Source organism: Polypterus senegalus, chromosome 8 (genome assembly GCF_016835505.1).
Source record: "Polypterus senegalus isolate Bchr_013 chromosome 8, ASM1683550v1, whole genome shotgun sequence".
NCBI lineage: Eukaryota > Metazoa > Chordata > Cladistia > Polypteriformes > Polypteridae > Polypterus > Polypterus senegalus.
In genome coordinates, this window is record NC_053161.1 from 105,320,127 (window position 1) to 105,346,806 (window position 26,680).

The 26,680-nt window shown below is 34.9% G+C and overlaps 1 protein-coding gene across 4 annotated transcripts in view; it reads left to right on the forward strand.

The window, feature by feature from the left end:
* Positions 1 to 26,680, forward strand: part of eea1 (early endosome antigen 1) — a 164,269-nt gene that overhangs the window by 74,618 nt on the left and 62,971 nt on the right. For 3 of the 4 annotated variants that reach the window (XM_039761542.1, XM_039761545.1, XM_039761546.1), the window contains 7 exons: positions 8,905 to 8,938; positions 19,815 to 19,928; positions 20,025 to 20,146; positions 20,673 to 20,792; positions 21,641 to 21,652; positions 23,521 to 23,622; positions 25,080 to 25,418. In XM_039761542.1, the coding sequence (XP_039617476.1) occupies positions 8,905 to 8,938; positions 19,815 to 19,928; positions 20,025 to 20,146; positions 20,673 to 20,792; positions 21,641 to 21,652; positions 23,521 to 23,622; positions 25,080 to 25,418 (843 nt within the window). The remainder of the gene's footprint in view (positions 1 to 8,904; positions 8,939 to 19,814; positions 19,929 to 20,024; positions 20,147 to 20,672; positions 20,793 to 21,640; positions 21,653 to 23,520; positions 23,623 to 25,079; positions 25,419 to 26,680) is intronic. The other variant, XM_039761543.1, reaches the window with a different exon arrangement.

A 26,680-nucleotide genomic window follows, 5' to 3' on the forward strand; every position in this document is an offset into this window, starting at 1 on the left:
AGCTGTAAGGAATGAGCCTGCCAAATTTCAGCCTTCTACCTACACGGGAAGTTGGAGAATTAGTGATGAGTGAGTGAGTCAGTGAGTGAGTGAGTGAGTGAGTGCTTTGCCTTTTATTAGTATAGATATATATATATATATATATATATATATATATATATATATATGTATATATATATATATGTATATATATATATATATGTATATATATATATATATATATATATATATATATATATATATATATATATATATATATATATATATATATATATATATATATATATATATATATATATATATATATATATATATATATATATATATATATATATATATATATATATATATATATATATATATATATATATATATATATATATATATATATATATATATATATATATATATATATATATATATATATATATATATATATATATATATATATATATATATATATATATATATATATATATATATATGTATATATATATATATATATGTATATATATGTATATATATATGTATATATATATGTATATATATATGTATGTATATATATATATATATATATATATGTATGTATGTGTATATGTGTATATATATATATGTATGTATGTATGTGTATATGTATATATATATATATGTATGTATGTGTGTATATATGTATATATATATATGTATGTATGTATGTATGTGTATATGTGTATATATATATGTATGTATGTATGTATGTATATATATGTGTATATATATATGTGTGTATATATATGTATGTATGTATGTATGTATATATAATGTCACAAAAACAAAACATTAACAGATAAAAGTTTTGGGGCAGCCACCCATATAATATGGTATCCCGGCTGCAAAAGTCGTTTTTATCAAGTAATCAGCACTGAAGTGCATACAACTGAGTCCAGAACAAGACTGAGGGAAAAGGGCAGGCTTTTAAAGGGTAAGACAGGAAGTGAGGTCTTAAGGATCGGGCACATGTTCATCAATCATTGGATCAAGCCCGGACGTGACATCAGAGGGGCCGGAGCTGGTAAGGTCTGCTTCCATTGGCTCGGTCCCGGAAGTGACGTCAAGAGAGCCAGGTGGAATCTCCCGGAATGGTCTACAGGAAAGGGAGAAAAAGAGTCGGTGCACTCTGCCACATCCCGGCATGCCTCAGAACAGGTTTCACTCAAGCTGCCTCCCATTCGCACGTGTGAGACAATATATATATATATATATATATCTATACTAATAAAAGGCAAAGCCCTCACTCACTCACTCACTCACTCACTGACTCACTCACTCACTCACTGACTCATCACTAATTCTCCAACTTCCCGTAGGTAGAAGGCTGAAATTTGGCAGGCTTATTCCTTACAGCTTACTTACAAAAGTTGGGCAGGTTTCATTTCGAAATTCTACGCGTAAGGGTCATAACTGGAACCTATTTTTCTACATATAATGTAATGGAGTTGAGTTAGAGATGGCCGTGGGGGGGCGGAGTTTCGTGTGACATCATCACGCCTCCTACGTAAGTACGTAGAGATCAAGGAAGAACTCCAAACAAAACGCCATTTCACAATTGAGAAGGCAGAAAAACATTATGAAGCAAATGATGCATACAAGCATATTCATAAGTACAGCTACTGCGGAAACAAAGCACGGCGTGAACCGTAAGTTTATATTAAATTAAGTTCATAGACAGGCTGCCACTAGCGTTTGTAATTTAGTGCCTGCCCATATAAGGCCGCCCATCAGCGCAATCCAATACAAACACTGCCGGTAAATATTCACGGTGAAGGACTGTGCTTATGCAGAGGAAGATGAGATGGTCAGGGTGGTGTTTGGCACAAACTCATTGAAACTGCGAGAGAAACTTTTAAGTGCCGGGTCTTAGCTGACATTACACGAGATGGCACCAGCACAGCTGGGAACCTTCGATGCAAGAACACCAAGCGGCTCACGTGAACTGACGCAGTGCACAGACAAAAGCAACAGTTCCAAAGAGTGCTGAACAAAACCGAATTACACAATTGAGAAGGCAGCAAAAAATATGAAGCGCCTGATACATAGAATCATATTCATAAGGGCAGCTACTGCGGAAACAAAGCACACGGTGGAAAAAGTGAATGTCCCGCTAAAGGAAGACAGTGTAAAAAAACCGTGCATGCAGTTTGTCACATCTCAGATAAAGAGGAAGACGAGCTGTTTATTGATGCAGTAAGAAACTAATCGATGAATGAAACCTCTTATCTTTACAACGATTGACAAACACGGAATGTAACTTGAACACAACACATCGCACAAATACGACCCTGATTGAAACAAATAATGATAATCAAATCCTTGATGACAGCAACATTCAATAACACTCACAAAACAATTACTGTATATTGACAATCATGTTACGTTATTTTTAAAATGTTCCCTTTTCATAACTTCTACTTCTCCACTGCGATACGCGGGTATATATATAAATGTATATATATACCCGATCTACAATACATACTAGCATAGACAAGCCACACGCTGTGGCTAATTGTAGAGTCTTCGCCTCTAATGCGACATTCGAGGTTCGATTCCGAGAGGGATGCACTGAGTATGTACGCGCTACCGATTCATTTTACCTTCGCATCTCCTTGGTTTGGGACGTATGAAAAATATTAGGTTAACGCAGAATCATGTTACGCTATTTTTAAAATGTTTCCCTTTATTAGCACAAGCACAGCTGAGAAGCTTCGATGCATGTACTCCATAACGCGTTAAAAATAACGATTTAATCACACTTTCAATTCCAAGCAAACGGAACTTTTGTCAATGCATGATTTCCTGGTACATCCATTACACTGATGCACACATCACAGCTACAAAAATGTTAGAGTCGGAATAAAGCGCGTTCCTACGACTGATCATTTCGACTTCCGAGCAAGCCTTGATAAAAGCATGGTTTTGTGCACACTGAAAAGCAAGCAAAATTAGATGCATTACAGAAAGCGGACTTTGTGGCTCTTACTGGGGATCATTGGACTTCCGTGACCGTTAGTAATTCTAATTACATCTAATTACAAAATGTTCAATGATCACACTGTTTTAGCCTAATGTACAAAATAATTTTGGCTAAGGTTACTCAGAGTTTAAAGATTAAGTTGGTCAAATTACCTTTTATGTTTCTGACTTATTTTTTAAGAAGAAAACTGCACTTTATGTTGAAATTTTGGTTATTATTATTTAAAGACAATACTATTCTGAAAATCTACTTAAAGTACTTAAACTACCACTTTATTTTTAAGTCTGCCCAATTTTAACCAGGGATGATATTTTTGTTTCTGTTTTGAATTCAAATGCAGTTTAAAGGCTTTTTTTCAGAAATTAAAACAGCTTCAGTTTACAATATTCATGTACATGTCTATTATTTGATTCTGTCGCCCACTAAAACACTTTTAAATTAAAAAAAAACATTTGCGATTTGGGGCAAATTTACGTGTCGATTACATACGATTAATCAAGATTAATTCTTACACAGCCTCTAATTAATTGGATTAATTTTTTAATCGAGTCCCACCTAATATATATATATGTGGATATATATATGTAGATTTGTATATATATATGTGTATATACAGTATATATGTAGATATGTATATGTGTATATGTATATATATATATATATATACTGTATATATATATATATATGTGTATAGATGTGTGTATATATATATATATATATATATATGTTTATATATATATATGTTTATATATGTGTCTGTGTGTGTATATATATATATATATATATATATATATATATATATGCCAGCAACACTCATGACAATGAAAAACAATTACATTGTCAATCATGTTACGCTATTATTAAAATGTTTCCTTTTCTTTTTACTTCCCCGCTGCCAATCACAGGTATTTTGCTATATATATATATACAGATATATATATATACAGATATTAGATATATACAGATATATATATATATAGATATATACAGATATATATATATATATATAGATATAAATATATATATATATATAGAGATAGATAGATATGACAACAACACTCATATCAATAACAAAACAATTACAATAACAATCATCTTACGTTATTTTTAAAATGTTTGCTTTTCTTTTTCATAACTTCTTTAACACACTACTTCTCCGCTGCGAAGCGCGGGTATTCTGCTAGTATATATATATAAGATAAAGAGAAAATGAAACGTTAAAAGAAAAGAACACCATCCCTACCATGAAACATGGTGGAAGGTTGCTTTACTGCCTCTTTGAATCTGTGCAGGGCACAATAAAATCAGAAGCATCTGGGCCTTTTGGGGTGAAACGAACAGCCCATTGTCAGAAAGCTGTGTCTCAAGTCACAGTTCATTGTCTTTCAGTTTGATAACAACCCAAAACATAACTCTTCTGCACACAAGAATGAAGAACTATTCTGAAAATGGCCTGCTGCAAGTCCTCTTTGGAAAGAGCTGAAAGCTGCAGTTAGGAGGAGACCCCCATCAAACCTGAGGGAACTGAAGAAGAGTGGGCCAAACAACCAGACCAGAAGTGAAGAAAAATCACTCCGAGCTACAGAAAGTGCTTGATGGCAATTATTGTCTCCAAAGGGTGTGCTACAAAGTATTAGGTTAAGGTAATAAATATTTTGTCCATGCCATTTTCATTTGTTTAATTATTTAAACTAAAACATTTTATAATAAATCAAAAGCAAAGTTTCTGTTCTATTAAATTTGATATAAACCAGTGTTTCTCAGTAAGTTGCCATCTTTATATTAGTAGATCGTGCTTGATTAACCAAGGTAGACCAATACTGTGATGATTATGCATGTTTTACTAAGGGGGACCCCCAAACTTTGATGATTGTGCTCGATTCACCACAGGGGATCTCTTACCACCATACCTCTGACAATCCTGCTCGTTTTAACTAACTATGAAGTGAACTAACTAACTGTGAAGGCTTTTTTTTTTCTTTCTTTTTTAAATTTATTTAAAAGGGAACCGATATTTTCAGGAATTATTTATACTGGTTACATAGCTGTTAAAAAGTCCACTGTAAAACAGTTCACATGACATGTACTTTCTTCCAAGGCTTGGTATATCTTCTTGAAAATGAGTAACATTTATATCAAACATACAATCATAGATGGCAATATTAAAAGGTCAAAGCACAGCTTTATGTAAACAGTGAAACATATAGTGTACTCTGGATAAGGTTCGGTGTCTAGTTAAATGGTAATCATTAGCAAAATAATGAATGTATTTTAATTTTGACCTTGGATATTTTGGAAACCAAATTTTTTGTCATAATTTTTGGTTTTATCATTATACATTGATGGCAATGGCTGTGTTTGTTTATAACAACTACACTTGTTGCTACCACATGACCACTGGTATTGCAATGCATGGCATCATTGCACGCACTGCATCCAGGCTTTGAGTAATAATAAAGTTACTTAGAGTGTCGTCTTGTGAGTTTTAATTATTGATTCTCCTGTTAGTTCTCATGTCTTCGTATGTCTTTTTCAGTGCTGATTTTGTTGGTCTTGATGCTAGCCTCATTTTGCTTTAATTACCTCTACATCCCTTTTTACTGTGACCTTTGTCTGCTTTCTTCAAATATATATTTTTTTGGCTGTTGTTCTCAGTTTCTCTTTACCTGTATATATATATATATATATATATATATATATATATATATATATATATATATATATATATATATATATATATATATATATATATATATATATGGACCTTTATGGGTCGATACACTTGTTATAGGCAGACTTTTTTTTTTCCTTCACCTCCTTGTCATTTTTTGATTGTACATGGATGCATATGTTTGTACAGATTTTGTGGAGGCTCTCTTAACAGTGGTACTCATCCTCACTTCTCCATTTAGTCTCACATTACTATTCCTCTCTCTGACTGGCTGTATCAGTAGCTTGCAATGTCATCACTACTGCTATTTATACACTGCACAAAATCTGTGATTTTAGTACATCAACAGTTGAAATTTAATAGTGACTTATTGCTGTTTCTTTGCTAATAAATTACCATGCCTTACACTTTTAAACTGCGCAGAAGCTCATTGCATTTTCTGTTTGTGTTTTACCTTCATACTTTGAAGTTCACTTTAATGAGAAGAGTTAGACTCTTCTCAGCTAGTTGTTATTAGAAATACAGTATAATAAATTAGCATTTCATGTTTGGGATATGTGTCTTTTATGAACATTACCTAGGTAAACGTTTTGCTGTGTAAATAATTGCATGTTGTAAAAACCAAATGTTTAGATTCTTATTAAACGTATAATGTTTTTAAATAATGAAAATAGGTGTGTAGCATTACTGCAAAAATACCCCTCCATCCCAGAATCAACCCAGTCTCTCTACCCTGGACATTCTGTAGAACTGCTGTGCCTTTTTGTAATATGGAATCCAAAACTCTGCACAGTAATCTAGATAAGGCCACATTGGAACATTATATAGCTTAAACATAACCTCTCCTGACTTGTTCTACACAATGTTTATATATATCACCTAAAGTACTAATAGCCATCTTAATTGCTTCTGAACTCTGTTTATATAGACAGTCATTAGTCCATTATAACACTATGATCTGCTATTTCATCTCACTTATTATCATCTGCAAACTTAACCAGTTTGTTCTTTATTGTCTTATGTAAATTGTTTATGTCCTTGTAACATGACCTAATTCTTAAAAAGATCCTCACATCATAGCCTTTTGTGTCTGGTGTTTAAAGATTTATTGTTTAAGTACAAGCTGCGTTATGCTTGGAAAGTGTCAAATAATGTAAAAGATGTAAAAGACAGAATTCATGAAAAAGAGAGGAAGCATAAGGGCCAAGAAGAATAACTCAATGATTGAATGATAATTGAAAATGAGAGCCTACAGTACTTGTTTTTAACAATAAACAGGGCATAACTGATGTTGACTTGAAACGTGGAGGAGCAGTATCCATTCTATAACATAACTTAGGGTGTGATTTTCGCATGAATGTAACAGGAGCCTTCTGTGTTGAGGGTCACCTACAGTCACCTATTTCCTGTCAATGGCTAAACACGTACTGCTATTTTGATTGTTGACTCTGAATAATTACATTGTGAGTGAATGTGCTCTCTGATAAGGCCTGCCTTGCTCGTTTCTGACTTAAGCAGCGGACACATTTGAAATCTATATGTTACTATGAACCCATTAACTTTAAAAATAGTTGGCCCAAGAAATTGTTTATTGTAAAGTTTTTATTAAAGTTTAATTAAAAACTATAAATAGACATGCTTGAACACCAATAAGAGAGCAATTGTAAACCACAGTGCTTTTGCTATAACATGTTATAGAAACTGCTTGCTTCTACACAAACTGTTAATAAAATCAACTGATAATCTAGTTACCACAATTAATTATTTCCAAAGATCTGTATCTACTAGTTTACTTTTATACTTGCTTTTAGTAATTTTCTTTTTTGAAAAGACCTACTCACAATTCTATGTGCTACTAAATAACACAGCATGTTTGCAAAACATTGTAAATAAATCCTGAGGTATATACAGCCACTAGAAATCAAGAAAAGAAACTTGGATAAATGTATTTTTAAGTTCACAGTTACACTGGAGTTCAGTTACTTTCAGCTGCAGGACTCTGGAACATTGACCACATTGATGGCAAAACTGGATGAAACAATTGCAAAAATTGTCTCACAGCACCTAAAGTCCTGAAAGTGAAATTCAAATTCACAAAATTTCGGATGGCAACCTGAGGTGCAAATTTGTCAAAGGCCTTGCTTCTGTCTGAATACTGATTTTTTTTTTCCCCTTGTTTTTATTATGATTATTAACAGGTTTTGCTTGTTGCAGTTGACTCAGATTATTGTGAAGTTTCAAAAATGGTAAAAAAGACAAATTAACAGCTCTATACCAAAATTTACATGATCTCACCTCAGGAGCCTTTACCTGCCTCTTCTAACTCTGGGATGAAGCATGTAGAAAACATTCCTTGAAGGCATGGCCATTGTCAGTGAATGTACATTACTCCTTTTCTCACCAAACGCACAAGTACTAAATTACTGAAATAATCATAGTTCCATCAGTCTGCTACTGGAAAACATTTCTCCTTCTAACTTCCTTCTTTTACGTTTCTAAATGGTGATATTGATACTGATTATTGCTGAGACTTGGAGTCACAACTGAAGCTCCACCATTAGGAGGGGTCGCTCATAAAATCAGCCGTGCCTAAATTAATGTTTTTTAAAAGCTTTCTTGCAAGACAAAGGCAAGCAGATAGTTAAAGCATACAACCTTAAGTGTTGTGGACTGTCCCTAGTCATAGAATAAAAACTTTTCTTAGAATTATTATGTATTTCACCCCTGGCCATGGCAACATATTATGCTTACACCAACCCACTGTATCATCATCTTGTTAGGAACACCTCATAAGGACTGCAATATTACATATTTCTACAAGAAGCCCATGGCTGTTTCTGGCTGTGAATGCCTGTAGACTGTTGTTTGCCCACCGCTTCTGTACACTATAATGAAAAAGCAGGTTCAGAAAAAGACAAAATGGATGGATGATTTAACCTGAACCTAACATAATTAATAATGGCTTTCTACCAATTTTTCTTACTTCCCTGAAATGTAAGTAAATGTAGTTAAATATTCCAAGTTATAGGACACATTACATGTGTTTTCAACATTAATCATTTAATTTTCAATACAACATTGTTTTTTATGAAATGTGGATTGATGATTTATATTGTTAATAAGGAATTATTAAAATCCCAGGCTGTTCACTTGTAATTTTAACTTTTGACCATTCCATATTGTTTATTTACTTTCGTTTTATTTTTTTCTGGATTTTTTTTAGGCTCCACCAACTGATGGAGTGACTTCTTCAACAGGTAAATTTTAAATTGGTTTGTTGAAGCAATTTAAAATCAATCTACTTTTCACTTCTTCAGGAATAATGAAGAAGATTTAAAAATTTGTTTGCACATGTTGATTTCTGTTTCTCATCACTGTTTGTGCTATGGTGTGAGTAAATTATTATGTGTACTTTACAGTTTTACTCATAATATACAATGGAAATGAACTGAAAGGTTGCAAGTGTTTACTGCTGAAAATAGACATGGTGTGATTTTTAACAGAATTTTTGACCAAAGCCATAAATGAGGTCTCATTTACAAATTGCATTCATTTTTCACCAAGACTTTGTATTGATGAAGGGAGAGTTGAATAACTCTGTAAAGTCTTCTTCGCCACATCACAAAAGACTTTTAGTGGTGTAAAGGTCAGGATTCTGTAGTGGCCAATTCAAGTGTGAAACTTATTTTATTTCTGCAAATTAGATGAGACCAATTAAAGAAACTCCAGATCATAATACTGTCTCCAGAGACTTGTAGAGTGGGCACTATGCATGATGGGTTGATCACTTTGTGCACTTCCCTTCTTGCCCATACAAGCCCTTCTGTTCGGGTAAATCTGGACTCATCAGACCACATGACCCTTTTCCTTTGCTGTACAGTCCAACCTTTATGTTCCCAAGCAAATTGTAGCTGTTTTTTCGTGATAAGCCTCACTGACAGGTGGATTTCTTGTGGCTACACAGCTGTTGTCCCAATCCCAGAAGTTCTTGTCACATTGTGTGTGTGGGAACTATTAATTTAACTTGGACGCCCAGGAAGACCAGAGGAGGGCTTGTACCTCCACCAGACCATGAGGGGGTGTCTGCCCTGGTTATGTTGGTGGCCTCGAGTAAGGGGCATGGAAGCCCAGCCCTATAGGGGCCCGTGGCACCGCCAGGTGGTGCCCCGCTGCCTGAACAGCCCTGGAGCCCAGCACTTCCGCCACACCAGGAAGTGCTGGGGGGAAGACGACAGGGGACACCCAGACGGCTTCCGAGTGCGCAGCCGGCACTTCCGCCACACAAGGGCATGTCTGCGGAGGAGTGCCGGGAAGCAGCTGGAGCCCATCCAGGTTCCCATAAAAGGGGCCGCCTCCCAGCAGTCGAGGCGAGAGTCGGGAGGAAGCAAGACGGAGCTGGAGTGAGGACTGGAGGCGGCCAGGAGAGAAAGACAAAAGGACTGTGTGGCCTGGACTTTGGGGGATCGGTGCAGGAGGCACTGGGGTTGGTAGTGCACGAAAACTGTAAATATTGTATATAATAAAGGGTGTGTGGTGAAACTATGTTGTCCGTCTGCCTGTGTCCGGGTCAGCGTTCACAAACTATTAAACATACATAGCCATAAGTTCTACTTTTGATGTTCTATGATTTGACTTCACAATGTGATTTAGTGTTCTCCAGTCCCGATAATTCTAGATTTTTTTGTTTCCAACCACACTTCTTTTGTTAAGTTGATGGCTCATCACTATTCTTCCAGGTCTTAATATTGGTTTAGTCAGCAATCTTCATAGTTGTTTTCTTTTTTGATGCAGGGCAATAGTTTTCCTTTTCTGAAACAAAGTAACATATTTTTTCGTGACCACTGTAAACAATCTTCAGACATGGATGTGTAAGAAATAAGAAGCTACCCTCTGCATGAGTTAAGGTTAAAGGAATTATTGCCTGCTGAAACTTATTGCAATAATAATCCAATTTTAGGTCCTTAAGTTCAGTGGTGTGCATTCAATCCCCTTGAAAGTCATCATAATTTTCTGCATAAGAAAATATTTGTACACAGATTTATCCATTCAGTATTCTTAATGTGAACTCTTATGCTATAGCAATACATTTACAAAGTCAAAATAAATCACTTTCTGTAGATATTTCCAGCAGAAATGGCCAAGATATTTATGAAATATTCGAAGAAGAAAGCTGCGGTGGGCTGGCAGCCTGCCCGGGATTGGTTCCTGCCTTGTGCCCTGTGTTGGCTGGGATTGGCTCCAGCAGACCCCCGTGACCCTGTGTTCGGATTCAGCGGGTTGGAAAATGGATGGATAGATGGATCAAAGAAGAAAGGTAGCACAGGCTGGGTGACTTTATTACTCAACAGTTTGACAGCCATAATATACTTATTTCCCCTCTATAATGAACAATCTAAGATGCTTGGGTGACCCTGGTAAGATATGTAACTAACTACCTTATTACAATAATGCTCCTGAAACTATAGGAAACAAAGTGCACAGTTATTCCAACAGAGTTCAGAGGTGATTCTAGGGACTCTGTGGGATCCAAGCAAAAAAAACTCCATGGTGCCCTCCAACTCCTACTCCTTAAGACATGGTAGAATGTATTACCATTACTTTAGCGCAATATCTAAATTAATAAGATTAACTGGAATAATTTAATGAAGACATCCTTTATTTTAATTTTGTTGAAAAACGGATCATATAAGTAAAGTCACCCAATGAAAGCAACATTTGTAGGGAAAATAGAAAAGCAGTAATAATAGAATAAAGCACTTTTAAAAAATCTAAGTAAAAAAGTAAATAAAGTGCAAAATCAATGTACATTGCACATTGTAATAAAAATAAATACAAATTCCACCTCATAATAATAAAAAAATGTAAAAAGGTTACATGATAAAAATAAGAATAACAAGTTTCATAAAGGTATAACTGTAAGAATTGCTGTGTGTTAACAGTAAATGCAACCAATTTATTTTACAGGTTCAAAGACCTTCAAACATTGCACTCTATTGAAAGTAGAGCTAGAGCTGATAGCCTCTCCTGGTACATGATAGACCTCAAGTAAAATTTAATCAGCTTCAAAAATGAAAAACTTTTCTCACCAGAGGCAACTGTGATAAGAAGATTCAGTAGGAAACATAGTGCAATGCTATCAGTCTTTGATATTCTCAAAGCACAATCACATGTCCAGTTGACTGAAACACTATATCTGCTGTGAGAATGAATGACTGAGGCTTTTTCTTTTTTTTTTTTTTTCATCCATGTCTTTTTCCCCATCCATGTCACTTAACACTAGAATTACAAGGGCCAACGAAAAAACTTGTAAATCCTGCCCACCTTAAATCCCTTCACACCTCTCCATCAGCATCTTTTGTCTTCTAAATATGTCGACAAGCAGCCTGCTATACCATTCCAAAGCCTCCTCAGAATGGGCAAGAAGTTCTCCCAGTTCCTGCCTTGATTGATTATCTGGGAGTGAGCTACCCAGAATTGTAAGAGGAAATAATTTGATGTGTGTCTTGTGTCTACAACAATCTATGTAAACACATCATTAAAACAGAAACGTTTTTCACGTTTTAGTAATAAATAACAAAATGTAGACATGAACTGTATAATGTGTGACGATGCGGGTTCTGCTCGCTACATCCGCTGTTCGGGAGCCCTTGAACCCAATACCGTCGGTAATGCTACCGATGAGCTAGACAGTGAAGTAACAACATAGCAAAGGGGATGATGTAAAAAGTGCAAAGTGCTTTTATTTAAAATAGTCAAACAAAGTGTTACAGTGTTCAAAGTAAATGCAGTGCTTTTCAAAAGATCTTCCTTAAATAAATAATCCAATAAAAACAGAAGTTGAAGTGGATTTTAAAACACTAGAAAAATCTTAAAACAACAAGGTTAAAACGTTCATCAGGAAGCAGTCCTTAAAATCAATGCCAAGCCCGTTGTCTCTTTCAAAGTAGCCTCTCACCTGCTTTGGGCTTTACAGCAGGCGAAACACTCTCTCTGCAGCTGACCTTCTTAGTGTCTGCCTTTGCTGTCAGTTGCCTTACCGATTCTTGGCTCCGGTCGGCTCCTCTGGACAGCTAATTGGGAATTCCTCCGCGACCAAGGCTCTCACGCAGGGAACACCACGTCCCAAGTCCCGACTCCTGCTACCTTCTGCGGAGAGTACTACGCCTTCCGGTCACTCCCACCCTCCAAAGCAAACTCTGCGGGAGCGACCACATCCACTACTTCTCCCAGGTATTGGCCAAACACCCAGGCTGCCTACTCAGCTGCCGCGAGCTTGTTCTCGCTTGCTTCCTGCTGCACCGATTTGATCTCGCTCTGTCTCCTCACTGCTTCCTGCAACCTCCGTTTCCTTCTCTTTTCTTTTTCCCTCCCCTAACTGACTCGCGCTTCTATATATTGAGGGGCCATAGCAGCTGCAGCACATTAACCGCCTCAGGAACAATCACGGATGTGGGCAGTCCCTCACCTGTGCACTAGGTGAGAAATGCCCACACCGCAGATTGCCCCGAGACGCTACAGCCACCACGCCCCCTTACTAAGCCATGAGCGCGGTGATTATTTATTTAAAACAAAACGGCCTTTGCTGGAAGAGCTGTGGACACATATCACCACAGAAGGGTGATGGCCAAAGATGAAATAAACATCTTCACAAAAGGTGCAAGTACAATCCGACAGCTTCTACGGTGCTGTGGTTAGAACTGCCGACTTATAATCTGGAGGTTGTGATTTCGAAACCAGCTCTCTGGCAAATTTACCATTTAGAGTAGTGAGCTGCTCTCATTGTTAATATTATACAATAAAAACATACAATTGATTTGTGTCTGTAACAGCCAGTGTAAATTTATAGTACTTGTAAAAGTTAGCTTTTTATTTTTCACTTTTACTCTCTGTCATGATCACGATACAAAACCCCCAGATCTGTCACGGTTACTTTTTATCTGAAACTGAGAATAACTGTAGATGTGAGTGGTGTTTTGAGACAATTGAACTAGAAATTCTCTAATCTGGAGGGAAAAAAAGCTCACACACAAACGCTGGTGAATCTGCCTTCTTTGTATCCCACCGTCACTTGATTTTTTTTTTTATTCAGTTTTATTGAGTGTTCCTGCTCACGCTGAATTAGTATGCACCTTATGGTCCATAATGTCAAAGCCTCACTGACAAAAAACCAGAGACATAGGTATATATGATATTTGGAATAACTCATTTTATGACCTGTATAGTACATTTCAGAAAACATTGTGGCACTGATGCAGCATTATTCATATTATTCATATTCATTCGCACACTTTCTTGCGCTTGTAATCAGTGACCGCTTTTTTTTCCCCATCTTGCCAGTGTCCACTTTGGGGTGCATGAGGAGTTTCTTTTGTACTCCAGGACATGCTGAGGAAAGAATAGTACAGAGAGGTCAGTTCCGTGCTACATGCAATCATCAGACTCAAATGTTAACAGTTCCCACACACCCAAGGACCGTCCTTTTTACATTTACGACATGTGTACCTGTTGCAATGTACACACTTCTCTCTGTGCTGTGGTTACTTTTATACTGAAGGGGCTGGTGGGAGTGGTGGTCTTGGAACAGAAGCTTGTCGATGTTGCAGGCTCTTTTGCTTTATCCATCACTTTTTCTTGTAAGAAGCGACGACGAAGCTGTTCTGCAAGATGAGCAAAGAACACTCTTCTTTTCTCAGTGGCCCCCATGCATGCCTTGCACAGTACATGTGCGTTGATCGCCGTCAAGTCAAGCGTGTTATAGCGTAAGCAACCAGCCACATGTGTGCTTCTGCTCGCACTAAATAAGCTCACTCGTTCTGGTGTACGATGTCAACGCAGCACCGGGCAAAAAAGAAACAGACAAATATATGTGACATTTTGAAGAAATCATCTTATGACCTGTATAGTACCAATCAGAAAAAATTGTCGCACTAATGCAATATTATTTGAAAACGAACAGCATCAGATCAGCTGTAAATGTATAGTATTTGTAAAAGTTAGCTTTTTTTTTTCAGTTTTATTCTCTGTCACATTCACGCTCTCCCACAACCCCCTCAAACCCCCCCATCTGACTCTAACTAACAGTACTAGTATAAATTCACACCCAAAGTCCTACATTCTCTTATTACTGTTATTTTAATTGTTTAATTTACTGTTATAGTAAACTATTTAATTTTATAAATATATAAATATCTACCTAATTTGCAGATAAAATCATGACAAAATTGACCACAAATAACTATGTGTCCAGACTTTTAGTGAAATCTTTTCCCTGGACACTTCTTTTTGAACTAATTTTTAATGTTTAAGTATGTATATTTTTTTAATATTTATACAGTATAGATCAAACGTTTTAGAACACCTCAGTTTTTGCATTTTTTTCTTCAAATTTATTCAGTTGTAATGCAATGAATTACATAAATATTAAGAAGGTAAGCAGTAAACTGCCAGTGGTTTAAATGTAAAGTTTAGGTTAGCTAAAACTGAAAAGCAGCAAAAGAACCAGGAAAGTTAAAAAAATATATATATATAAATATATATATATATTTTTAAGACCAACTGGGTTCCTTTTTTGAGATCCAGAAGATCTACTGAGTTCCAGTTGGCAATATCACATCTATACATATACAGTGATCCCTCGCTATATCGTGCTTCGACTTTCACGGCTTCACTCCATCGCGGATTTTAAATGTAAGCATATCTAAATATATCACGGATTTTTCACTGGTTCGCGGATTTCTGCAGACAATGGGTCTTTTAATTTATGGTAAATACATCCTCAGTTGGTTTGCTCAGTTGATTTCATACAAGGGACACTATTGGCGGATGGCTGAGAAGCTACCCAATCAGAGCACGTATTAAATAAAACTCCTCAATAATATACAATATGCTTACCACACGGTGCTTTGCAAACTTGAAAGCCCAAACAGAACGTATTGATTTTTGATTGTTTGCTTTTCTCTGTCTCTCTCACTCTCTCTGACATTCTCTGCTGCTGACGGAGGGGGTGTGAGCAGAGGGGCTGTTTGCACACTGGCCTAGAGGATACGGACGCTCCTCTAAAAAATGCTGAAAGACTACCTTCACATTGCTCTCTTCCTTGCAGCTGCTTTGTCTGGCGGTGCTTCGTATACTTAAAATCCAAACAAATAGCATGTATTGATTTTTGATTGTTTGCTTTTCTCTTTGTCTGTCTGTCTGTCTCTCTCTCGCTCTGACTTTCTCTGCTCCTGACGCACACTCTTTTGAAGAGGAAGATATGTTTTCATTCTTTTAATTGTGAGGCGAAACTGTCATCTCTGTCTTGTCATGGAGCACAGTTTAAACTTTTGACTAAAGGGTGTTATTTCATGTCTAGAAGGCTCTAATAATGTAAAAAGAAAAAACGTATTTAGAAAGTCGTAAACAGGATTTTTATGCTCTAACTGCGAAAATATTAGATTTATAAACAAAGGATTAACTGTGATAAACGAGGGTTTACTGTATACAAGATATGTATACATTCATGTATACATACATTCCTCTTATAGAAATATTATGTCACTGCCGCAAACTACCTAGTAGTTTGTAAAAATGATGTAAAAACAGCTATAAGAAAACTGCATGTAATAAACCTTTTTCTCTCAAGTGAATAGCTAAAAAGAGCAAAATTACAAAATAAAAAAGTGTAAGTCATTCTCTTCATTTCGCCCAATGGAAAAAAAGCTCTCCTTCTCAATGATTGACTTTTGAAATCTTCACCCCAATAATACAACTGTACAGGCTTAAAATCTGTGCACTTCAAATAAATGCTGTGGCTATAGTGCTGCTGACAGTTATCCTCTCTATTTCATGAAAAAGAGAGACTTATTATTTACCACATAGGCACATGCTTTTCTCTACTCCTGATTTAAAAAAAAAAAAAATGGCCATACAAAACAAGTATACCAAAAATGTTGTAAAAGAGCTTCATGATAACTTTGTGGTGACCAAAATTTAAAATAAACCTTTACAATATATACATAGTATATATTTGTTCTTATTATAGTAGATTAGGTTTTAATTTTTTTTGTGTTAGTATACAGTATGTTTTGTCATTTGTTATCCGAGTCTTCTGTGCTGTTTATTACATGCGCGAGTTATGTTATTACTGTTTAATGCTTCAGAAATTGGCAACTGCCGAACAAAGTCTGTTTTTTTAGTTGTTTAATGAACAGCATTCTTGTAATTTGTTTTTCAGTTTAGAATGATTGTGTGGTCTAGAAGTACTCTGGATGTTGTTTTATTTCTATAAGTGAAACAATTATTCAGCATCATCAATACAATTGACAATAAAATTTTATAACTGTTGCCAGTTATTCATATGCATTTTCAAACATGGAGCTAGTCATTTTAAGTCTGCCATCTCCTGCTTTTTAAAGGGGCCTGTGCACTCTTGACCATTCCCACACAGAAAGAGCCCCAGTTCTGCTCAATTCTGGCCACAGCACTGGATCAGTAAAAAAATATTTCCGTGAAACAATAAGCAGATGAACTACTTTGATCCCTAGATCAGTTCTCACTTTTTCAGAGGAACTGAGCACTGTTCCATAATATACAGTAAATGATGTTTAATAAGTAGTGAACAGTAAAAACATGTTTTGCAGAAATATCCTTATGCATTGATTGGGTTAATTATGAAATAAACCATGCATACACAAAAAGTATATACATGCATAATACATGTCCATCAGTCTTTAGTAACTCCCCCATTACTCTGTCCACTCTTTATTTTTGAAGAACAAAATATGATCAGCCTAGACTATACAGTCAGCTGCAAGCAGGCAAATAACCCTGACAACTGACAAAGCTCACTGACAAAGATTAAGTTTAACATTGAATCTCATCAAGATTGACCAAATTTGAATCATCCTAGAGAACTGACAGTGTTCAATAAAATATTCCAGAAGACCACTCTGCAAAGCCTGTACTACCAAAATTAATACCACTGAATAAACTGAATGGTGTACAGTGTAGGACAGTATTGTAAATCGGTATGACTGTGAGAAGAGAGGAGACTGAAAGAATTTTTTTCAAAAGATTGTTCTATTTTGTTCCATTTATTTTATTGGGATGAGTTAATGAATGACAGTTCATGTTTTACGATGCAAAATGTAAAACAGTTTTCCTTATTGTGTTTTTTTTCTGTACCATACATATAAGAAGCTGAGCCAAACACATTTAGTGTTTTTGTTTTTCACACATCACGTTAAAATTTAAAGGTATTGCTCTTCTGGTTAGTTAGTCAGAAGCCCTGAAAATATTAAAGTAGGAAAAACGTGTTTAAAATTGAGATGTCTTAACATCCGCTGTCTATTCTTCTGTAGTTATTATGACATATTTTGCTAATTATTTCTGAATTCTGCATCACTGCCTTAATTTGTTAATCCAATATCCTGTTGCTGCTTGTACACGGGTGAAGTATATCTGCTTAATAAGTGATGCATTTATATTACAGTGCATCAAAAAAATTGCACTTTGACTGTGGCAGTAAATGTTTGGCTGTGGCCCTAATTTTTCTTTTTAACTTGAGGACACAAGTGCTTCCAAAAAAATAGTCTTAAGTGTAGAGACATAATTTAACAAAAATCTCAAATTCCCTCCTGGACCAGTAAGTCCTGCATTTGATGAGAAATCTACTACAGTGCTTTTAAAGCCACTACATAACAACAACAATTTCTTGTATAGACCAAAATCACACAAGGAATGCCTCAATAGGCTTTACCAAGCCCTATTATCATCCTATAACTCATGATTAGTCATTGTTTAGTCATATTGATTTAATGGGATAAAACGCTATTCCTCATGGCACTGTCTTAAGCAATACTATTTGACTGCAGCTGAATTATTTAGAATCCTCTTTGTAAAACTGTCTGTTAAAAATTCTGGGTGTAGCACCAAGTGCTCACTAGTGCCATTAGTACACCACCCCCACATTTACTTTTGTGTTTGTTGTAAATGTCAGTTTAATTTGTCCTATAGCAACAGTGCATTAACTATAATGAAAAATAAATGCCATGTGTAAGATTGGTTTATTTTAGTCAATTTAAAATCACCATTTTTAAGGTGATTTTAAGTGTCCTTTTAACACTAATATGTTTAGGCAATAGACTTTCAAAGTAAACCATAGGTAGAGCTCCCAGTGTAATTTACATGCCATAATCATTTTAATATTTATCAAAATGTTCTCATTCATACCCTAATTCTTTCCACTTTTTTAATGAAGATTCTTCCAGGAAACTTTCAACATCTTAGGAATTTTATTATACTCCATCCTTTATCTATGCATTATTAAAGGAATAATCAAAATTAACATGTTTTTATGTTATTTACCCATTGTACTTTGTAGTGGTAGCCAAGATGATTGTTTTAATCTCATGTTTTCATGAAGAATGGAAAAAAGTTTATGACGTAACAAAAGTCCATATTGACTAGTGCAGTATATTGGCAAATGATGTGAAAAGCATTCATTGGAAAAACAAATCTTCCATTACCCATGGTACATAATCCACATGTCGATTATCCAATTTCTTTGCTCAAAACAAATGCTTTTTTGCTACAAAAAAAAAAAACAGTTAAATAGTTACTTCTGGGATTATCAGAGCACACGTAAACATAAATCCTAAAGACTCCTGGGAAGGACTTTTTGAACCGAAGACCGCAGTCTTGACACAAGAATGTCAGAGAGAGGTGCATCTTCTAGTCAAAAATAACTTCTCCAAACTGCCCTGTTATATGTATATGTATGGCTGTTTTTTTCTTTACCGTGTGCAATGAGAAGTGAAGCAAAATTACACCTTTTACTGTGTGAAAATCAGGAACTATTTAATTAAGATTTCTTTACTTGCAATCTGTACTGCAACCTATTTTTGATTCTGAATTTTCTAAGAAAAGTGACTGACTGAATGAAGACTATTTTTAAACAGGCTATGAAATTACAGTCCCAAACCAGGGTTTTTCTACTGTATATTTGTATGTTGCCTACAGTATTTACATTTATTGTTGAGCTTTAAAATGTATTTATGGTATAAAATACTTGATAATTATTCATTGTTTATTAATAAGCATGGTGTTTCTCTATTTGACTGCATTGTTGTTATTTTAAATCTTTATTTTTAGAGCTGCAGACCTTAGAATTTAGGTTGCAAGAAGCAGAAGCTGAGACATTCAACATTAAGCAGATGAAAGATTTATTTGAGCAAAAAGCTGCACAGCTGGCAACTGAGATTGTAGGCAAGTATGGCTTAAACCTTAACTACTTTGCAAATGTCTAGTTTTATTTTTAGTTTAGTACAGATGAGGAAGGCTTACATTTTTCTGTTGTTATAGATATTAAATCCAAATATGATGAAGAGAAAAGTTTACGAGAGGCATCTGATCAACAGATTAAAACTCTGTCTCATGAGCTACAGCAGGAAAGAGCAGAGAAGGAGAATCTCAAGACTGAGTTGGTAAAAAAAAAAAATAGGCAAATCTATTTATTTCCATGGTGTTAAATGCTTATGGTTGTGTGAGATATTGTGCCCTTGAATGTACTGCCATATCTTTTCCTGTCTAAGAATACATAAGGTAGGTTACCAAGCCCTAACTATAGGTGAAAGAGATAGCAAAAGCAACCCATTTAATTAGTGATGTACAAAAGCTACTTTGACTTCATGGTTAAAATGTTAAGGTCAGAACAGCCTCAGTCAGAGTTGCTGTATGACATGCCATTTTTGAAATGTTATGTATGTGTCCCTTGAGCTTTCCCTGATAATCACATTTAATTGATGGATTTATTGATTGTGGACAGTATCAAAGATATATTTATATAGAATGTAATTTATATAGAATAGGCTTTTATAATTGTTTTTTCTGTACTAATTTCCCAAGGATGCCTAACCCTTTGTGAATTATGAAAGACTGCTGCATTTTTTATGAATTTAACATCAGCATAAGTGGAGTGTACTTGTTATCTTTTTTGTATTGATTTAACAGCTTCAGAGGCCTGGTGTTGAAGATGTGGATGTTTTAAAGAAAGAGCTAGTCCAGGTTCAGACATTAATGGATAAGATGACACGTGAAAGGGAAGAGGAGTCGGAGAGACTCAAAAATGAGGTAAACTGGAAACTGACTGGAGTTCTGCATTTGTACACTCAAATTAGTATTGCAATTTTATAAATAGGGAACAATCCAAATGTATTATGAAAAAATCATTTCCGTTTCATTACCTTATGTCAAATTTGAATTGCTTGTGTACTCATCAGAAATGGTTATTTTGACTTAACTGTCACAATAGTTATGGAGGGCAGTATACTTTCAGAAAAAGCTCCTATGTTGCACAAGTTGCTTTTAATTATTTCCTGTGTGCAATATGGAAATGCTTTTTTCATCTTGCTTGTCAGAGGTGTAGGTGTTTTCATGAATTATTTAGAGTGGGTCAGAAGAATTAGTGCTGTGGGGTGAGACTACAGTGATCTTTTTGTTGAGGAGATATAATTTGGAATTGGTAGTAATTAAAGTTACTCATTCTGGTAAAAATTAAATGTAAAATAGCTTTATGTAAAATAGTTTTTTGGTATGTCCTTGTTTATTTTTTTAATGTATATACCCTTTTAAGGAATATTGTGTGTCCATAATGCAATGATACTATCTGAAAATTGTTTAGTACAAAAACTATTATTTTTCTGTTATTTATTGTGTACTCCAATAAGTATGCCATAGGTTTTCAGATATCATGGTGTGGAAATCTAAACATTACAGAGTTGTTGTTATAGAATTATACAGTTTTTACATGATGCTATACAGTACATTTGTGGACATATGCCAGTCATTATAACAGTCTTAATTTTGTTTTAGATTAACCGTGACTATGGTCTCAAATTGTAATATTTACACTGATTATTTCCTTTCCTTTTACACTGATGTGTTACTTTTCTTTCTTACTTCTGCTTTCTATGGACTAGCTGAAATCTGAGGTAAAACACTATTTCTGTTTCACAAATGTCAAGCTTTTTATTGTTCGTTTGTTGGTATATTTTACATTTTTAAAGTCTCCTTTGTGAGCTGACTGGCATTAATTTAATCTTTTAATAGTAAAGTCAATGAGCATGTCATGAGTAATGTTGTCTGGCGTGTTCTAAGGGATGTTGGCAGGCATTTAATGAGTGGTATGCCAAGAATGATGTTGGTGGATGCAAGCTGCAGTTAGATCCTTCTCAATGAATTACTCAGCCAGTGGAGGCAAGCCTTCGATAATTGAAGCAATTCATTTTTTTTCTAATTCAAATTTTCCTTTATTAAGTTATAGTGTTTGTCTGTCTGTTGTCTCAGTTATTCAACATTTGGTATAGGATCTACAACAACAGTGCTAATGTTTGTGATGCACCATCTGTTGGAATGAAAACTGCAGTTTATTTTAGTACTTAATACATCATAAATTCGATTAGCACATTGCAGATGTAATCACTGTATATGCTGAAAAGAGCATAAATGGCCAGATGGACAGAAACTAACTAATTTAAATACACAATGGAAAACTTAATATTTAAAATGCCTTTTTTATAAGGCATGCAGTACTATTATATTTATGTTTGTGCATTTTGGAATTTGCTTCTGTCTGTTTCTGTCTGAAAACTTTGCCTTTTTGTATGTGAAAATTGCAGCAGACTGAGATTAAGGACCATCTGAGAAGACTCTTCTTGTAAACTAAAAGCTGTAATTCATGTTCCTGCTATAGTGTATTACTGGAAAAGATGGAAAGAAGACATTGTCTGTGATATGATGTGGAAGTCTAACCTGAACTTACTCGTGCATGAATATTTTTGGCTCATGCAACAAAGAGTGATTTTCATTGGTTTGGCATTGGTGATGGTGGCTTTTTGGATGATAGAAGTATTCGCCACTTTCACCTGTCTTATACAAAAAACATTTACATATGTAAATTAATGTAAAAAAAGTACTTTTTCTATTTGTTTTGTAGCATTTTATGTTTAGTTTTTTCTGTGCAATACATTATTTTATACTGAGTCAGGGATGTTTGAGAGGCAGTGCTTTAGATATATGGAATAAAATGACTGTTCTTTTACAATTGAAAGTCAGTGCATGCCTTTGAGTAAGAATTATATTCAAACAGCGATATTCATTCTTGTAGTTTTAATAAATGTGGTATCCTTTTGTTCATATTGACACCTGTCCACTAGTCTCCTGACTATCCAGAGCTTCTTAAAGTAGTCCTAGCAAAACACACACTGTATGCAAAACCTAGACAGAATAATATTGTGTAGTGATAAGTGCCTTTAGCATTAGACTACAGCTTTTGTTGAGGCAGCCTACAAAAGGGGAAAACATTGACTCTTTCATCAGGCAGGTCGGCTGTTTCCTCAATGAATTACTGTATTTAATTTTTTGTTACAGCTTCTAAGGTGTGTACCGTCTAATCAGAGATTAGGATAAAACCTGTAGGAACAGCTATCTGAAATATTATTAAGGAGTACTCTGTAAACTGGAAGTGATATTGTCAGAAAAAGATTTTCAGTCAGTACTCAAAATAGTAAATTCTAATTCAAGTATTTCATGTCTACTTCAATAATAGTAGAGATTTTATTAAATTAATATTAAAGTATAGATCTATTTAGAGACACATTATGTAAAACATAGCCCTTGTTTCTCCTGAAAGTTAAGAAAGGTTGCAGTCAAAATGGATGCAATTAAAATGTTTCATTTCAGCGAAATACAGCAGATTTCAGTAAAAATTTGGTTTAGTAATTTTTGACATTTTAGGTATATCTTCATCTTCTTTATGTAATTTTATGTTCTCCCCTGTTTTGCTTAATGATATCCTCAGTTACAGAATGAGTTATCAAAGGGCCCTAAGGAAATTGCTCTCTACACCAAACAGCTGAACAAACTGCAAACATCCCTAAATGACTTAGAACATGAAAAACAGGTAAGTAGGCAATAGAAGTATAACATATTTTCATTCTGTTTCTGACTTTTTATTAATAGTATATACAATACTTTTGTATTTTAGTTGTTTTATATTGAAAAGTAGAGCATTTCTGTCCTTTTTCCTTCTTATCTGTTTAATTGGAGTTTGCAGCCTTTATATCGGTGGTCTCAAACTCTGGTCCTAGGGGGCCACAGTGGCTGCAAGTTTTCATTCTAACCCTTTTCTTATTTGGTGACCTGTTTTGCTGCTAATTAATTCCTTTTCCTTTCATTTTAATTGACTTTTTTTTTAGGATTTGTTCCCACGAATTTCTTCATCATTCCTTTGAGTTGCTGGTTGGCAACCAAACAGAAATGAAACGTGAAGTGAGTCAGCCAACAGAAGACCAACTAAGTCAGGGCCTCAGACTCCAACCAGTTGCTTAATTAGAGGCGATTCTTGTTGTTAATTAAACCCGTTCTTTAATTCTATGGCTAGTTGCTGCTCTCATTGTGAAGTGGCACACATTTCCAAAACTGTTGATTTTCTCTCTTGTAAGAGCACTGTTAAAATGTTTTCTGGACCTTCATCTTTTTTTATTTTTAGATATAATGTGATGGACACAGTTTGGTGGTCATGTTTTGGCTTATTTTGTATCACATTATTTTTTGACTGCTAATTAAGGAAAGCGAAACAAGTGAGGGCTCTGAATCTTCAAAAACAAGTCAATTACAATTAATTTAAAAAAAGTTAATTAGTACCTAAAACAGGTCACTAATTAAGACAAGGGTTAGAATGAAAAGCTGCGGCCCTCCAGGACCAGAGTTTGAGACCACTGCTTTATATATTGTGTAAGAGCTAATGCTAGGGTACACATTCATCAAAGGCATGGTTACCTTCACTTTATTCATATTGGCCAGTTTGGAAGCACTGATCATAAGGGAGTTCTTTATTTCGATGTGGGGGGAATCCACAGGACACAGAGAAAATTTGTTTTAGACACACAGAGAATTTTCAAACATCATACAATATCATTTATTAATAGTAATTTTAAGTTGAAAGTGCTGAAATAGTTATATGTTTCATGTCGTTATTCTACGAAAGATGACTTCAGGCTAAAATCCATGGAAGATATTGGCTAAGCTACTTTGGATAAAGTTTGGTTTCACCAGTATTAAAGCTTTGAAAGTGGAAAAACTTCACCTATTCTGATACAGATTGTAAAATGTTTATGTGGGTAACCTGTGGTGTTATCAAAAAATAAATTGTAATCAGTCATAAAAATAAAACTCTCTTTTTTGCATGGATGTCATGGTCATTAATTTGGTATGCTTTCATTACAAAAGGGTAAACCTTCCTATATTTAGTTAATTAAAGAGAAATATTCAATGCAGTTTTGGCAGATTATTCTTTAAAATCCTAAATTTGTTTGGGCGTGAATACATTCATATGCAATATGTATTTTTATTCTGTAGAGTGCATTAGAAAAATTAGCAAAAAAGGAGCAACAGTACAAGGATCTTGAAGAACGTCTAAATGAAGAGTTAGCAAGTAAAAAAAGCCTTCAGTCCATTATTCACCAAAATGAGTTGAACATCCGACAGTTGGAGGCTCAACTTGCATCAGCAGAAGCCTCTACACAAAGACTACAATCTGAGTTAAGTGAGAAGGGTGAGGTCAAACAGAGGTTAAAGGGGGAGCTTTCAGAGGTGGAGCTGAAGTACCAGCAGTTAAAAGCAGAGTTCAAGCAGCTTCAACAGCAGAAAGAAGAAAGGGAGCTCCAATCACTGCAGCAGCAGAGTGAAATCAATCAGGTAATAATATTTTACATTTACTGATTTAAAAAATATGCCTTTAGCAGAGTCCTCCTTTTTTTCTGAAAAAACTACTAAAACCACACATAAATGGTAAAATACAAGGCTTGCATTTATTTATCATTTTAAAGATATAATATATAGGGGAATTTTAAAATAATTGTTTATTAAACACTATAATCTGCCAAACTTTAATAAACATTCTTAACTTTTATCAACAATTACTGGTATATTCATGAATATATTTTCTTCTTTCATAATTTAGTGCACTTCATTGCATGTGTTGCTTATGTAATTCAGGGTATTATAAATGGAGGTAAAATGATATACAGGTGTTCCAATGGTGACAATACTAGGATTAATCTTGTAAATTTTCATGTCAAATGTAGTGTTCACTATGCCTAATTTATATAAAAGGACCAGTAATAAAAATCTTAATCTAACTGCAAATCTTAAACTACATTGTTCTATTTGTCAGGATTACCTATAGAATAAAGTATAGGCTGAGAAATTATCTTCGTAACATGGGGCAAGTGTATCATTGCACTCTGACAAAACATGACTTTGGTCTTAGATTTTGCAAACTCTCTTGCATAGATGACAAAACTATGGTTTATTGGTACCTTTATGTATCTATGTAGTAGTAGTGTGTTTTACTGTGTTAGCCATTATACTGTAGATACAATGAGAATTCATTTGAAATAACACCTTTAAAGTTTGCTTATTGTAATCTTTAGTTAGCCAATAAAAGGTGTAATATTGCTTGACTTCTCATTGTACCTTTATGTACAAAATGGAACCCCAATTGGTATGGTATATCAGGAACTTAACCCTTGCTCACTCAGACCTTATTGTGTCTTTTGTGTGTGTGTTTTTGTAAGTATTGTGGTGGAATGCTAGGTCATTTCTAGAATGGCAGATGAGAGAGGCATTATAGAGATATAACAGGACCTTACTTGGATCTGGCCATAATGGGGTGTCTTATTTTGTGTTTCCAGTAGGGTAGAAGGTCTGTGCCATGGGGCAACAAGTCTTATATTTATGGAGAAGTAATTTATCCAGGGGCATACAATTTGAAGAGTTTCAGTAGGAGTGAAGTGTGGCATGATAGGCATTCCCTAGTCCAACAGCTGTCACCAGGAAGGCACGTTACATGTTGTATAGGTCCCTGAAGCTTATTATGGTGGACAGATTTTCATGCTCTTTTTAAGTTCTTAAGGTTAGTAAAGTTTTGGGTTTCATTGTTTAGAATAGGAGATTCC